This window comes from Nerophis lumbriciformis, linkage group LG03 (genome assembly GCF_033978685.3).
Source record: "Nerophis lumbriciformis linkage group LG03, RoL_Nlum_v2.1, whole genome shotgun sequence".
In the NCBI taxonomy this organism is placed as follows: Eukaryota; Metazoa; Chordata; class Actinopteri; order Syngnathiformes; family Syngnathidae; genus Nerophis; species Nerophis lumbriciformis.
Window position 1 is genome coordinate 6,642,501 of NC_084550.2, and position 16,653 is coordinate 6,659,153.

Below are 16,653 nucleotides of genomic sequence, written 5' to 3' on the forward strand. Positions count from 1 at the left end.
TTACGGTAGACACTGTTGTTGTGTGTTGTCAACATGTCACTCAGGTCCGCCTGAATTTCGGGAGTTTTTCGGGAGAAAATTTGTCCCGGGAGGTTTTCGGGAGAGGCGCTGAATTTCGGGAGTCTCCCGGAAAATCCGGGAGGGTTGGCAAGTATGATGTACAGCACAGGTGTCAAACCCAAAGCCCGGGGGCCTGCCGCTTCATTTTCTTTGGCCCTCGAAAGCCTGGAAATAATATGTAGAGATGCCGATAAATGCTTTAAAATGTAATATCGAAAATTATTAACAATTTTAATGTGGCCATGTAATACACTATTATTACATGCGCGTTATTTTTTATATTCAGATCAAATAACGTAAAATAACGCAGTAACGCATCATGTCGTAACGGTAACCGAGTTAGTTAGCAGTTAGCAGTTAGCGCATACTTGCCAACCTTGAGACCTCTGATTTCGGGAGGTGGGGGCGTGGTCGGGGGTGGGGTGGGGCGTGGTTAAGAGGGGAGGAGTATATTGACAGCGAGAATTCACCAAGTCAAGTATTTCATATATATATATATATATATATATATATATATATATATATATATATATATATATATATATATATATATATATATATATATATATATATATCTACATCCTGAAAATATGCAAACAAAACTGTGTTTAGATAATTGATACTTCAAACTTGCATAAATAAATATTGAGGAATATAACATAACTTGGCTTCTGAGAGTTTCAAAATGTAATGAATAAAATGCTAAAGTTGTTGATAAACAAGCAATTATTTCAATATTTAAATATGGTCATTTTAAATGAATTATTATGATAATTCAGAATAAATTATTTCCAATATGTTTATTTTAATGTATAATTCTATGGCTGGATGTAATAAGGAGTCAGGAAAAAATACAAATAAAAATACAATTAATTTTTATGTTTTTAGCAAAATATAGTAAACATGTATTTATTTTTATTTTTATTTTTTATTAATAAATATATTTATTTTTAGGTAAGATAAACATAATAATACAATTTATCTCTAGTCTGGATGATTTAGTTCTTGTCACCCTGTTGTCCTCCCGTCATGAAAAAAGGCTGTCCTCACTCAGGTCCGCATGGAGCTGGAGGGGGCGTGGCTTCCAGCTCCGGCTGAAAATCGGGAGATTTTCGGGAGAATATTTGTCCCGGGAGGTTTTCGGGAGAGGCGCTGAATTTCGGGAGTCTCCCGGAAAATTCGGGAGGGTTGGCAAGTATGAGTTACCGTTACTACATGATGCGTTACTGCGTTATTTTACGTTATTTTTTTATGGCTAGAAACAGAAGATCTGAGTTTAGATTCTGATTTACATTTCGACAGTCACATCAAATCCGTAACAAAATCAGCCTACTATCACCTCAAAAATGTAACAAGACTTAAGAGGGCTCATGTCAGCTCAAGACTTAGAAAAACTTGTACATGCCTTTATTACCAGTAGGCTAGACTATTGTAATGGTCTCCTTGCAGGTCTTCCCAAAAAAAACTGTCAGGTAGCTACAGCTTGTTCAGAACGCTGCTGCTAGAGTTCTAACAAAGACCAAAAAAATGTGAGCACATTACAGCAATTCTTAAATCCTTACATTGGCTCCGTGTACATCAGAGAATTGATTTCAAAATCCTCCTGCTCACATATAAATCACTACATGGTCTAGGGCCGAAGTATATCACTGATATGCTCCCACTTTATAAGCCCTCTAGATCACTAAGCTCTTTTGAGACCAATCTGTTAGCGGTTCCCAGAGTAAAGTCAAATCAAGGGAGAGCATCATTCAGTCACTATGCAACAAATAGCTGGAATAAACTTCCTGAAGATGTCAGACTTTCCCTAACTCTGACTACTTTTAAAACTAGACTGAAAACTTTTATGTTCACCTTAGCTTTCAGCTAAATCTTTTAATCTTCTAACTATTAACGTCCGCACTGTTTTTATTTTTATTGTCTGCATTTTAATTTTGCTTTCATTTCACTTTGTTGTCTGTGAAGCACTTTGAGTCTGCCTTGTGTATGAAAAGTGCTATACAAATAAAGTTGCCTTGCCTTGCCTTGAGTGTGTTTTATTGGAGAGCTGGGGGTAGGGGGGGGCTGTGTTTACTAACAAGACATCATGGCGGAGCCGAAGCCGAGTTTCTTAACATGGAGATATTCTCACTACTTTTCTTTTGTCGAACACAAAGAAAAGAACATTTTAGTTAAATGTAAGTTGTGTCTTGGATCAAAGATCCTATCTACTGCCCAAAAAAGCAATTCAAATCTGCTGAAACAGCTACAAAAGCAACATGCTTCGACGAAGCTAGTAAAGAGAGACACACTTCCCCTCCACCTCCACTTCCACCTAAGGATTTTAACGGAGACACTGCTAGCCAGGACAAAGTTGATAGAGCCATTGCAGCGTATGTGCGAGAAGACATGCAGGCTATTTTTACAGTGGAGTCACCCGATTTCAGGCAGCTCATTAGCATGATACCGGCATCAAACAGCAAATGGCATGGAAAACATTTTCCACGTACCTGGACACAGTGGACAGTGAGTACATAAAAATGCAAAGTGAGCTAAAGAACTCTCTCCAAACTCTGCCTCTGCTCATCATTCAGCACTGAAGGTACACACTCTGTCAATTCTCTTAAATACTCTTTCATTCTAGACTTCTAGAGCAGTGGTTCTCAACCTTTTTTCAGTGATGTACCCCCTGTGAACATTTTTTTAATTCAAGTACCCCCTAATCAGAGCAAAGCATTTTTGGTTGAAAAAAAAGAGATAAAGAAGCACTATGTCATCAGTTTCTGATTTATTCAATTGTATAACAGTGAAAAATATTGCTCATTTGTAGTGGTCTTTCTTGAACTATTTGGATAAAAAGATATAAAAATAGCTAAAAACTTGTTGAAAAATAAACAAGTGATTCAATTATAAATAAAGATTTCTACACATAGAAGTAATCATCAACTTAAAGTGCCCTCTTTGGGGATTGTATTAGAGATCCATCTGGATTCATGAACTTAATTCTAAACATTTCTTCACAAAAAAAGAAATCTTTAACATCAATATTTATGGAACATGTCCACAAAAAATCTAGCTATCAACACTGAATATTGCATTGTTGCATTTCTTTTCACAGTTCTTTTTGACAGACATTTTAGTGAGAAATCTGAGCTTGTGCTTCACTGAGTTTATGAACTTACATTCATATTTTGTTGAAGTATTATTCAATAAATATATTTATAAAGGATTTTTGAATTGTTGCTATTTTTAGAACATTTTAAAAAAAACTCACGTACCCCTTGGCATACCTTCAAGTACCCCCATTTGAGAACCACTGTTCTAGAGTGTTTGATTATCACATCACTCTAAATGTATAGACTATAAAGCTCACAAACAGAAAGAGGGATCCTAGTGGGCCAGGCCAATCTTTCCTTATCTCTAAACTAAAATTGGGGAAATGCATAAAGTGTTCTGGGCTTCAGTACAGTGTTGATCTCCTGAAGACGTGATTTTATTTCACAATTCCTTGAGAGAAAAAAATGCCTGGTTAGGCTTTGTGTATGTCATGTGTGCCTTCCTTGCATACTTGCCAACCCTCCCGGATTTTCCGGGAGACTCCCGAAATTCAGCGCCTCTCCCGAAAACCTCCCGGAAGAACTTTTCTCCCGAAAATCTCCCGGAATTCAGCCGGAGCTGGAGGCCACGCCCCCTCCAGCTCCATGCGGACCTGAGTCCAGTGTGCGCACACAAGGAGACGAAGCAGAAGAACGAGACCGTAGGGGAGACACTTCTCCAGGGCTGATGTATGCTCGGGGCAACACCCTTCACCTTACCCAGCAGTGGGTCTCCACAGCGGACGACTTTAGGGTGAATGATGAGTCCAGCGATTAGTTGCAAATCTTGCTTTATTGATTGCTTGCACACAGCCAATCCAACACAAAACCAACTAGTCCCTCCCCGCACTCACGCTACCGCTCCCCCTCTTCTCTCGCCCACACACTCACTGACGTCACTCACCTCACATGCTGTCACCTATTAAAGGGCCACACACACACACACACATACTCTACTCTCATAACACACAGTACAGTTAGTAGAACAACTGTGTTTTCATTACTGTGTATTTGATAGGTGCCATTGCCCCGGAATTGTATTGCATTGTACAACAATGAGTAGATGAGTGTTATGTGTGTGTATATGTGTAAATAAATGAACACTGAAATTCAAGTATTTCTTTTATTTATATATATAATAAAATAAATAAATATATATATAGCTAGAATTCACTGAAAGTCAAGTATTTCATACATATATATATATATATATATATATATATATATATATATATATATATATATGTATATTCAACAAGAACAACATTAAATTGAGCTACAGCTGTATGAACAATATACGACAAATCATCTCAAACCACAACAAAACAATTGCAAATGAGCCGTCGGCCCCCGGACAGAGCGACTCCAAAACCAACAAAGGCTGTAACTGTCGAAAGAAACCTGATTGCCCTCTCAACGGGGGGTGCTTACAAACATCAGTCGTCTACCAATCTAAGGTAATACGCAAGGACATTAACACATCCGACACATATGTAGGATTAACCGAGGGAGAATTCAAAACCAGATGGAACAATCACAAGGCTTCTTTCAGGAACCAAAACCTGCGGAATACCACAGAACTCAGCAAACACATTTGGGACCTCAAAGACAATAATGTTGAATATTCAATAACATGGCAAATTCTTGCATCCAGCACACCTTACAATAGTGGTAATAAGAGATGCAACCTATGCTTGAAAGAGAAACTGTTTATTATATACCGTCCAGACCTGTCATCCCTCAACAAACGCAGCGAAATTGTAACAGCATGCCGCCACAGACGGAAACACCTCCTAGGTAACACATGAGCCAATCACCACGCCCCTACGCCAGCCTGTACCCACCCACTCTGTGCCCTATATAAACCATGGTATGTGAATGCTCCCATTAAAATCTCCTGATGATTGAGGGAACCCCCCCTCATGAAACAGGCCTGTAGAGATGAAATAGTCTTGTGATTTTTTTTCCCACACGTACATATATATATATATATATATATATATATATATATATATATATATGAAATACTGGAGTTGGTGAATTCTAGCTGTAAATATACTCCTCCCCTCTTAACCATGCCCCCAACCACGCCCCCCGCCCCAACCACGCCCCGCCCCACCCCCGACCACGCCCCCCACCTCCCGAAATCGGAGGTCTCAAGGTTGGCAAGTATGCTTCCTCGGTTTACAGCTATGTTGTTATTATGCTGTTTGTTACTTATGTATGTTATGTTGCAGCTATTTAAAATAGTTTTGTCAATTTGTTCTGGCCTGAAACAAATTGGCCCTTTGAAACATATCTTTGTCTTTGTGTGTTGTATGTAGACCACACGGACATCTACACCTCCCGCTGCCTCAACAGAGCCAGTGCCATCATCAAGGACAGCACCCACCCTGGCTCTGACCTGTTCCACCTGCTGCCCTCTGGGAAGCGCTACAGGTGCATTAAAACCAAAACAAACAGGCTAAAGAACAGCTTCTTCCCCAGGGCCATAACCATCCTGAACGGACTGCCCCATTGTCCCTCATAACTGCCTTCTCTTCGGTGCAATAACCCATTCCACCAACCACCCTGTTTTTGTTTTGTTTTTTCATGTATATATTCATTTCACACCATATTCATTGCACTTCTACATTTTTTAAATGTTTATATATTTGCACATTGTTTTTCTAGCATGCACACATCGCACTGTATGGAATGGCCTCAATCTCGTTACCTTGCGTAATGACAATAAAGCTGATTCTGATTCTGATTGCTTAGCAGAGTTCAGTGATGCAAATGCATGTCAAGTTGATCAACACATTGTATTATTCTCCAGTGCAATAACAGTACTGAAATGAAGGCATTAATGGGAGCCTTATGTTGTTTTGCAGTATGTCGTGTTGCCAACTTACCACTCATTGGACTGCAGAGTGGGGGAGTCGTTCTGTGCGATGTGATATAAGGCACTCATGGCGTTCATGTTGAACAAGGGCGGTTTACGTTCCGCTGAACGAGACAGAGACGGAATTTGAACTTTTTTTTCTTTCTTTTCTTTCTTAAGCGAAATTCTTCTGTAAAGAGTCGGTGTGTCATGTCAGCGACTGTCTCACCTAATTCGATACAGGTGATCCCCAGGGACCAGATGTCCACCTTCCCCTCGTACTGACCCTCGTCCATGGCTAATATCACTTCTGGGGCCATCCTGAGGACACACAGAGACAAGAGAGCGTTTATGTACACTGCATATTTATATATGTGTATATGTATGATGAAACAAAAACAAAAAAACCGCCATGAAAACGTGCTAATCTGTAAAGCCCCTCGGAGCTTTTTTAAAGACTCTGCTGCACGGCGATATCAGCTCCGGCGGTGCGAGAGAACCCCACGTGACGACAAGGGAGGCAAGTTGCGTGGAGTTCATCCGCGGGTCCGACTGTTTGCGGGATTTGCTCCCGTCGACATCAAAAGGAGGAGAGTGGAGAAGCTGACTATTATCTACTGGATGTGAGAGAATAGCTTCTTTCTGAGACTTCACTGTACGCCTTCATGCACTCAATAAAGAGCTTAGCGACGACGTCTATTATGTAAATGCTTATTATTCCTTTTAAACTTACTCAAATGTCTGCTTTTATGTAAAAACGTTCCTTTTGTTAACGGTGGCGTGTGTGCAGAGGTGGGTAGAGTAGCCAGAAATTGTACTCAAGTAAGAGTACTGTTACTTTAGAGATTTATTACTCAAGTAAAAGTAAGGAGTAGTCACCCAAATATTTACTTGAGTAAAAGTAAAAAGTATGTTGTGAAAAAACTACTCAAGTACTGAGTAACTGATGAGTAACATACACACATATATATATATACATACATATATATATATATATATATATATATATATATATATATATATATACATACATTGATATATACAGTATATAATTTATATTTATTTTTTTTTGCCGTTTTTGTTTACATGTTAATAGTGTTTTAATGAATATACATGCATGTTTAACACATATAGATTCCTTTCTTTCATGAAGACAAGAATATAAGTTGGTGTATTACCTGATTCTGATGACTTGCATTGATTGGAATCAGACAGTAGTGATGACAAACGTCCACGTTTTCAAATGGAGGAGAAAAAAAGTTCCTCCTTTCTGTCTAATACCACATGAAAGTAGTTGGTTTTTGGCATCTTATTTGTCCAGCTTCCATATTCGTTTTTATACACTTTACAAGAAATACATTGGCGGCAAACTCCGTAGCTTGCTAGCTTGTTTGCGCAGGCTTTCGGGGACTCTTATTTTGAAAGCGCAGGCGCGATGGAGCGGCACTTTTATTGTGAAGACAGAAACTGTGCAGTCAGTCTTTAGGCTTTTGACGGGGTGTGCGGTTGAAATAAAAAATTGTCTTTTTTCCTTCACACTTTTGATTGATTGATTGGAACTTGTATTAGTAGATTGCACAGTACAGTACATATTCCGTACAATTGACCACTAAATGGTAACACCCCAATAAGTTTTTCAACTTGTTTAAGTCAGGTCATGTGACCCCTGGCTCTGTTTGATTGGTCCAACGTCACCAGTGACTGCATCTGATTGGTGGAACGGAGTGGACGTCACCAGTGATTGTATTTGTTGAAACGCAGGCACTATGAAGGTCTGTCTGACAGACCAAAACAAACAAAGCGTGCATTAACAGATCGATAAAAATTAGTAGCGAGTAGCGAGCTGAATGTAGATAAAAGTAGCGGAGTAAAAGTAGCGTTTCTTCTCTATAAATATACTCAGGTAAAAGTAAAAGTATGTTGCATTAAAACTACTCTTAGAAGTACAATTTATCCCAAAAGTTACTCAAGTAGATGTAACGGAGTAAATGTAGCGCGTTACTACCCACCTCTGCGTGTGTGGCGGGAGAATCCATCGTGGCGTAGATGTTTGGACGGATAGTCCATAGAGCAGTGCTTCTTAACCTTGTTGGAGGTAGCGAACCCCACCAGTTTCATATGCACATTCAACCCTTCTTTAGTGAAAAATAAAATGTTTTATTTCTATTTTTTTCAAATTCAAGACAAAGTTATGTTGTTGTTTTTTAAAGGGGAACATTATCACAATTTCAGAAGGGTTAAAACCATTAAAAATCAGTTCCCAGTGGCTTATTTTATTTTTCGAAGTTTTTTTCAACATTTTACCCATCACGCAATATCCCTAAAAAAAAGCTTCAAAGTGCCTGATTTTAACCATCGTTATATACACCCGTCCATTTTCCTGTGACGTCACACAGTGATGCCGATACAAACAAACATGGCGGATAGAACAGCAAGTTTATAGCGACATTAGCTCGGATTCAGACTCGGATTTCAGCGGCTTAAGCGATTCAACAGATTACGCATGTATTGAAACGGATGGTTGTAGTGTGGAGGCAGGTAGCGAAAACGAAATTGAAGAAGAAACTGAAGCTATTGAGCCATATCGGTTTGAACCGTATGCAAGCGAAAACGACGAAAACGACACGACAGCCAGCGACACGGGAGAAAGCGAGGACGAATTCGGCGATCGCCTTCTAACCAACGATTGGTATGTGTTTGTTTGGCATTAAAGGAAACTAACAACTATGAACTAGGTTTACAGCATATGAAATACATTTGGCAACAACATGCACTTTGAGAGTGCAGAGAGCCCAATTTTCATCAATTAATATATTCTGTAGACATACCCTCATCCGCTATCCTTTCCTGAAAGCTGATCTGTCCAGTTTTGGAGTTGATGTCAGCAGGCCAGGGAAGCTAGGGTCGATAGGGGGTTTAGCTCGCTCGTCTGCGGGAACAAACTGCCGCCATTGCTTGCCATGCTACCGAGGTCCTTTGTCCCTGAATTGCTCACACACTCCGGCAGATTCAATGGGGGTCTGGCAGCAGATTTCTTTGACTTTATCGTTGGAAATGCATCTGCTTTGAGTGTCGCAGGATATCCACACATTCTTGCCATCTCTGTCGTAGCATAGCTTTCGTCGGTAAAGTGTGCGGAACAAACGTCCAATTTCTTGCCACTTTGGCATCTTTGGGCCACTGGTGCAACTTGAATCCGTCCCTGTTCGTGTTGTTACACCCTCCGACAACACACCGACGAGGCATGATGTCTCCAAGGTACGGAAAACAGTCGAAAAAACGGAAAATAACAGAGCTGATTTGACTCGGTGTTTGTAATGTGTTTGAGAAAATGGCGGATTGCTTCCTGATGTGACGTCACGTTGAGAGCGAATATTAGAAAGGCGTTTAATTCGCCAAAATTCACCCATTTAGAGTTCGGAAATCGGTTAAAAAAATATATGGTCTTTTTTCTGCAACATCAAGGTATATATTGACGCTTACATAGGTCTGGTGATAATGTTCCCCTTTAACTAGTGCACAAAATGAACCGTGCATGAACATCACCTTGTTCAAAGAACAAAACCAACACAGTGCATGCACTGCAAAAACTGCAATCTAAGTAAGATTAAATATGTCAAATAAGGGTGATATTTGCTTATTTTCTGTCTGATAAGATAATTCTTCTCACTAAGCAGATTTTATGTTAGTGTTTTACTTGTTTTAAGTGTTTTGGTCCTAAATAATCTCAGTAAGATATTACAGCTTGTTGCTGAGATTTGATGACCTATATTGAGTAAAACATGCTTGCCAACCTTGAGACCTCCGATTTCGGGAGGTGGGGGTGGGCGTGGTCGGGGTGGGACGGGGGCGTGGTTGGGGGCGTGGCTAAAAGGGGAGGGGTATATTTACAGCTAGAATTCACCAAGTCAAGTATTTCATATATATATATATATATATATATATATATATATATATATATATATATATATATATATATATATATATATATAAGAAATACTTGACGTTCAGTGAATTCTAGATATATATATATATATATATATATATTTATTTTATTATATATATAAAAAATAAATACTTGAATTTCAGTGTTCATTTATTTACACATATACACACACATAACACTCATCTACTCATTGTTGAGTTAAGGGTTGAATTGTCCATCCTTGTTCTATTCTCTGTCACTATTTTTCGAACCATGCTTAACACCCTCTCTGATGATGCATTGATGTGTGGCACGCACAAAAGTGCTTTCATCAAATGCACTAGATGGCAGTATTGTCCTGTTTAAGAGTGTCACAACATTGCTGTTTACGGCAGACGAACTGCTTTACGGTATACAAAAAAGTGACTGCTGTTGTTGTGTGTTGTTGCCGCGCTGGGAGGACGTTAATGAAACTGCCTAACAATAAACCCACATAAGGAACCAAGAACTCGCCCTCCATCATTCTACAGTTATAACGTCATTGGGCAGGTACCCTTTTTTATATTGTGGAGGACCTGAGTCCGCCTGAATTTCGGGAGATTTTCGGGAGAAAATTTGTCCCGGGAGGTTTTCGGGAGAGGCGCTGCATTTCGGGAGTCTCCCGGAAAATCCGGGAGGGTTGGCAAGTATGAGTAAAACATGCTTGAAACTAGAATATCAACTGTTGCAAAGCTGTGTCATCAACACACACTCACTCAGTATAAAACTATTTTTTTAAAGTATAAGTCGCACCTGCCGAAAATGCATTATAAAGAAGGGAAAAAAACATATATAAGACACATTTTTTGGGGAAGAATAGACATTTGAAAGGCAATTTAAAATAAATCAAGAATAGTGATCAACAGGCTGAATAAGTGTACGTTATATGAGGCATAAATAACCAACTGGTATGTTAACGTAACATATTATGGTAAGAGTCATTCAAATAACTATAACATATAGAACATGCTATACGTTTACCAAACAATCTGTCACTCCTAATCACTAAATCCCATGAAATATTATACGTCTAGTCTCTTACGTGAATGAGATCAATAATATTATAATGTGTTAATCATTTCACACATAAGTCGCTCCTGAGTATAAGTCGCAACCCCAGCCAAACTATGAAAAAAACTGCGACTTATAGTCTGAAAAATACGGTAATAATTTCTTACTTCAAGCATGAAAAAGTAAATCATGATGAGGTCTTTTTTTTTTCTACCATAAAAGTGCACTTGTTATTAGTGAGAATATACTTATTTTAAGGTATTTTTGGGTTCATTGAGGTTAGCTAATTTGACTTGTTTTGGAAAGTCTTGACAAGCCAAATTTTCTTGTTCTATTGGCAGATAATTTTGCTTAGTTCAAGTAAAATACCCCTCATTTTTGTATTTTTTTTTCTTGTTTTTGAACACTGACTTTTTGCAGTGTGAACTCACAACAAATTACACACCTGCAAATCAGATGGAAAATTAGAGGGAACATTGTTTGGGGGTATCCATAAGACTTAGACTTAGATTTCTTTTTATTGTCATTCAAATTTTAACTTTACAATACAGATACGCCGAGAAGTTTTTATATACACGATTGATTGATTGAATGAAACTTTTATTAGTACATTGCACAGTACAGTACATATTCCGTACAATTGACCACCCCAATAAGTTTTTCAACTTGTTTAATTAAGTCGGGGTCCACGTTAATCAATTCATGAGTCCGCCGAACCCCTGAGGCCGACTCACCGAACCCCTAGGCTTCGACCGAACCCAGGTTAAGAACCACTGCCATAGACCATACCATACCAATTTTATGCATAAAGCCCTTTAAAAACAACCACAGTTGAAGAACAAAGGGCTGTACACCACAAAGAAATAGAGGCAAAGGACAGACTAAAAAAATAACAGTAAAATACACATTGAAAAAGCAAATACACTGTAAACAGTCAGTGTTCAAAAACAAGAAAGAAAAATACAAAAATGAGGGGTATTTTATTTGAACTAAGCAAAATTATCTGCCAATAGAACAAGAAAATTTGGCTTGTCAAGACTTTCCAAAACAAGTAAAATTAGCTAACCTCAATGAACTCCAAAATACCTTAAAATAAGTATATTCTCACTAATAACTGTACTATTATTGATCTTAATGTAAGGCAAGCGCTTGTTACTCTCGGGGTCTCCTAGCCGCTCAGGCAAATCATATGGTCTAAAAATGCATTTTTCCATGGATAACATGACATCATCGCGCCAAGTGCGTGCTCTTTCAGTCAATTAGTGCGCATATATACAGCCCGGCCCCCGGCCAAATTTTTTTTTATTGTCATTTTGAGGAATTTATCTGAATGTGCATGAACTATTTCTGTTCAAAATTGTTAGAAATGGTAAATGTTTAAATATTAACTGTCATACTGTACTGTGCCAACTGTACTACTATATGAGTACCTATTTTCTATTGTTTCATTGAAAATAAAACAGCAAAGTCCATTTGGCTGTCATCTGTTTTAATTATGAGACGCAATTGTGTCAAAATCGGAGGGTTGAAACTGATACCGATAATTTCCGATATTACATTTTAAGGCCTTATCTTATCGTTTATCATCTCTACTATTTTGTTTTTCAATTGTATTTTTTGCACTGCAAAAAGTCAGTGTTCAAAAACAAGAAAAAAAAAAAAGAAAAAAAGAGGGGTATTTTATTTGAACTAAGCTAAATTATCTGCCAATAGAACAAGAAAATTTGGCTTGTCAAGACTTTCCAAAACAAGTAAAATTAGCTAACCTCAATGGACCCAAAAATACCTTAAAATAAGTATATTCTCACTAATAACAAGTGCACTTTTCTTGGTAGAAAAAAACCAGACCTTTTTGCTCAATATGTTGAAAAATATTCTTAAATGAAGTAAATGCTAGTGCCATTATCTTGACATAATGATCTTGTTTTTTTTCATGCTTGAAGTAAGAAATTATTACTTTAAAAAAGTAGTTTTATACTTGTGAGTGTTGATGACACAGCTTTGCAACAGTTGATATTCTAGTTTCAAGCATGTTTTACTCAATATAGGTCATCAAATCTCAGCAACAAGCTGTAATATCTTACTGAGATCATTTAGGAGCAAAACACATAAAACAAGTAAAACACTCTAACATAAAATCTGCTTAGTGAGAAGAATTATCTTATCAGACAGAAAATAAGCAAATATCACCCTTATTTGAGATATTTAATCCTACTTAGATTTCAGTTTTTGCAGTAAATTACCCTAAGAACAATTTGTTAGATAAAAACAGTTAAAAAAGTTTAAAGTCTCATGCTGGGTTAAAAGCCAGTGAATAAAAATGGGTTTTAAGAAGGGTCTTAAAAGTAGCCAAAGACAGTGCGTCCATTTGTCTTCTCTTTCTTCCAGGTGTGGAAGACGTATTGTATTAGGTGTGTAACAACAATACAGTAGGGATGTAACGATATGAGAATGTCATATCACAGTTATTGTGACCAACATTTAAATGGTTGTCATTATTATTGTGGTGTTGTTGAATGCGCTCAAAAAGTACTCATACACACCTATCCGGATAGGTGATAAGAAATTAGTACCGTATTGTCCGGACCATAGGGCGCACCGGATTATAAGACACACTGCCGATGAATGGTCTATTTTTCATCTTTTTTCATATATAAGGCGCATCGGATTATAGGGCGTATTACAGGAGTCATATTATTATTAGAGATGTCCGATAATATCAGCAGTCCGATATTATCGGACATCTCTAATAATATGACTAATAATAATAATAAAAAAATAAAAAAATAAAAAATAAATAAATAATAAATAATAAATAATTAGAGATGTCTGATAATATCGGCCGATAAATGTTATAAATTGTAATATCGGAAATTTTCGGTATCGGTTTCAAAAAGTAAAATGTATGACTTTTTAAAACGCCGCTGTGTACACGGACGTAGGGAGAAGTACAGAGCGCCAATAAACCTTAAAGGCACTGCCTTTGCGTGCCGGCCCAGTCACATAATATCTATAGCTTTTCACACACACAAGTGAATGCAAGGCATACTTGGCCAACAGCCATACAGGTCACACTGAGGGTGGTCGTATAAACAACTTTAACACTGTTACAAATATTTCGCCACACTGTGAAACCACACCAAACAAGAATGACAAACACATTTTGTATATTCCGATATTGTCCAACTCTTAATTACCGATTCCGATATCAACCGATACCGATATATACAGTCGTGGAATTAACACATTATTATGCCTAATTCTGTTGTGATGCCCCGCTGGATGCATTAAACCTTTTTGTAGCTGCGGACCGGGGGGGAGGGGTGTTGTGGGGGGGGGGGGGGGGGGTATTTTTGTTGTTTTTTGTTTTTTTTAAATAAAGAAATACAATCATGTGTGCTTACGGACTGTATCCCTGCATACTGTATTGATATACATTGATATATAGTGTATATATTGTGTTTTTATGCTGATTTAATTTAAATTAAAAAAAAAAAAAAAAAAAAAAATATATATATATATATATTTTTTTTTTCTTTTTTTTTTTCTTGTGCGGCCCGGTACCAATCGGTCCGCGGACCGGTACCGGCCGCGGCCCGGTGGTTGGGGACCACTGCATTAAACAATGTAACAAAATGGAATGGAAAAAAATGCCAACATGGCACTGCCATATTTATTATTGAAGTCACAAAGTGCATTATTTTTTTTTAACATGTCTCAAAACAGCAGCTTGGAATTTGGGACATGCTCTCCCTGAGAGAGCATGAGGAGGTTGAGGTGGGCGGGGTTGGGGGGGAGGGGTAGAGGGTAGCGGGGGGTGTATATTGTAGCGTCCCGGAAGAGTTAGTGCTGCAAGGGGTTCTGGGTATTTGCTCTGTTGTGTTTATGTTGTGTTACGGTGCGGATGTTCTCCCGAAATGTGTTTGTCATTCTTGTTTGGTGTGGGTTCACAGTGTGGCGCATATTTGTAACAGTGTTAAAGTTGTTTATACGGCCACCCTCAGTGTGACCTGTATGGCTGTTGACCAAGTATGCATGGCATTCACTTGTGTGTGTGAAAAGTCGTAGATATTATGTGATTGGGCCGGCACGCAAAGGGAGTGCCTTTAAGGCACGCCCCCAATATTGTTGTCTGGGTGGAAATCGGGAGACATTCGGGAGAATGGTTGCTCCGGGAGATTTCTGGGATGGGCACTGAAATTCGGGAGTCTCCCGGGAAAATCGGGAGGGTTGGCAAGTATGACTGGGAGACGCAACTGTTCTGTACTTCTCCTTACGTCCGTGTACCCGTTTTAAAAAGTCATACATTTTACTTTTTGAAACCGATACCGATAATTTCCGATATTACATTTTAAAGCATTTATCGGCCGATAATATCGGACATCTCTAATTGTATCGGTTCAATTTCGGAATCGGCCCATTATTCAAGAAAAATATCGGTATCGTAAGGGAAGTGGAAAAAGTTCTATCAGGACACCCCTAAGTCCGTGCTGTCCCACTCACCAGTAAGGTGTCCCCACAAAGGAGTTGGCGGGTGAGGCAATGGAGGCGGAGCCAAAGTCGGCCAGTTTGACCTGTCCCAGCTCGGTCAGCAGGATGTTTCCGGCTTTCACGTCTCTGGAAGAGGACACATGAAAAATCCAGACATAAATATTGATATCTTAAAGACTGATCAAGCATGTCATCCGCCGCCGATAAATACTTTCAATGGCGTGTAATAAACGCCACATTAAACTCTCATTTTAAAATCCTTTTTAAGAATTCCAAGTAGTGATTTTGTGTTGCTTTTGAGAACACATAATACACTTGTGGGGGGGCGTGGCCTGCGGACCTGCAGCGAAGCTGGGTGTGTCAGGATAGAAACTTTAACATGGCTGAAAAGGACAACTTATGGCAAAATAAATCCTTGTTCGCAAAGACGAACACGGCTGTCATGTCCATCATTGGTGGTCCAAAGAACCCGGAGGAGCAAGACCTCCACACCGTTATTGAGTTATGACAACTGTACAGTCTCTCTATGAATGTCAACGTCTTGAACACAAGTTTTGCTACACGCTTGCTTGCGTGTCGTAACTGTCCAAAGGTCGCAAGATGTGCAATAAAAGATAAACATGTGCGTCCGAGATATGAGGTTGCAAAGATAAAGAGACCTTTTTTTTTCTTAACGTTGCAGCCGAGAAGTGATCGTAAGGAGGGAACACAAATGGATTTACAGTACCTGTGAATCATATTATGGGAATGAAGGTAAGCGAGTCCCAGCAAGGCACCATGGGTAATGGCAGCGATTTCCACCTCTTGGAGCGGCTTCTTGTGAACTTGGGGGGAAAACACATATGTTGTAAAATTTAAAACATCAGATACTAAAATATACTCAATATACTATAATGTTTTGAAAAAATAACCCAATATAAAATAATTTTAAAAATGGATTAAAAAAATTATAAAAGGCAGAAGAACTGAAAATACTAATTAAATAAATATCTAGCAATAGAAAACATGAAACATTATAATAATTCAAGTAAAATTTATACATAAAATACTAAAATATACTAAATTTACTATGTTTTGAAAAAATAAGCTAATATAAAATAATAATAAAAAAAGATTTAAAAAATTATAAAGGCACAAGAACTGCAAATACAAATTAAATACATATCTAGCAATAAAAACATGAAACATTA

At 38.3% G+C, this 16,653-nt stretch overlaps 1 protein-coding gene across 4 annotated transcripts in view; it reads right to left on the reverse strand.

The window, feature by feature from the left end:
- The window catches only part of taok3a (TAO kinase 3a), a 270,675-nt gene that overhangs the window by 106,483 nt on the left and 147,539 nt on the right, over positions 1 to 16,653 (reverse strand). For all 4 annotated transcript variants that reach the window (XM_061932585.1, XM_061932564.2, XM_061932575.2 and 1 more), the window contains 4 exons: positions 16,191 to 16,287; positions 15,476 to 15,589; positions 6,227 to 6,318; positions 6,029 to 6,122 (listed from right to left, as the gene is read on the reverse strand). In XM_061932585.1, coding sequence (XP_061788569.1) covers positions 6,029 to 6,122; positions 6,227 to 6,318; positions 15,476 to 15,589; positions 16,191 to 16,287 — 397 coding nt within the window. The remainder of the gene's footprint in view (positions 1 to 6,028; positions 6,123 to 6,226; positions 6,319 to 15,475; positions 15,590 to 16,190; positions 16,288 to 16,653) is intronic.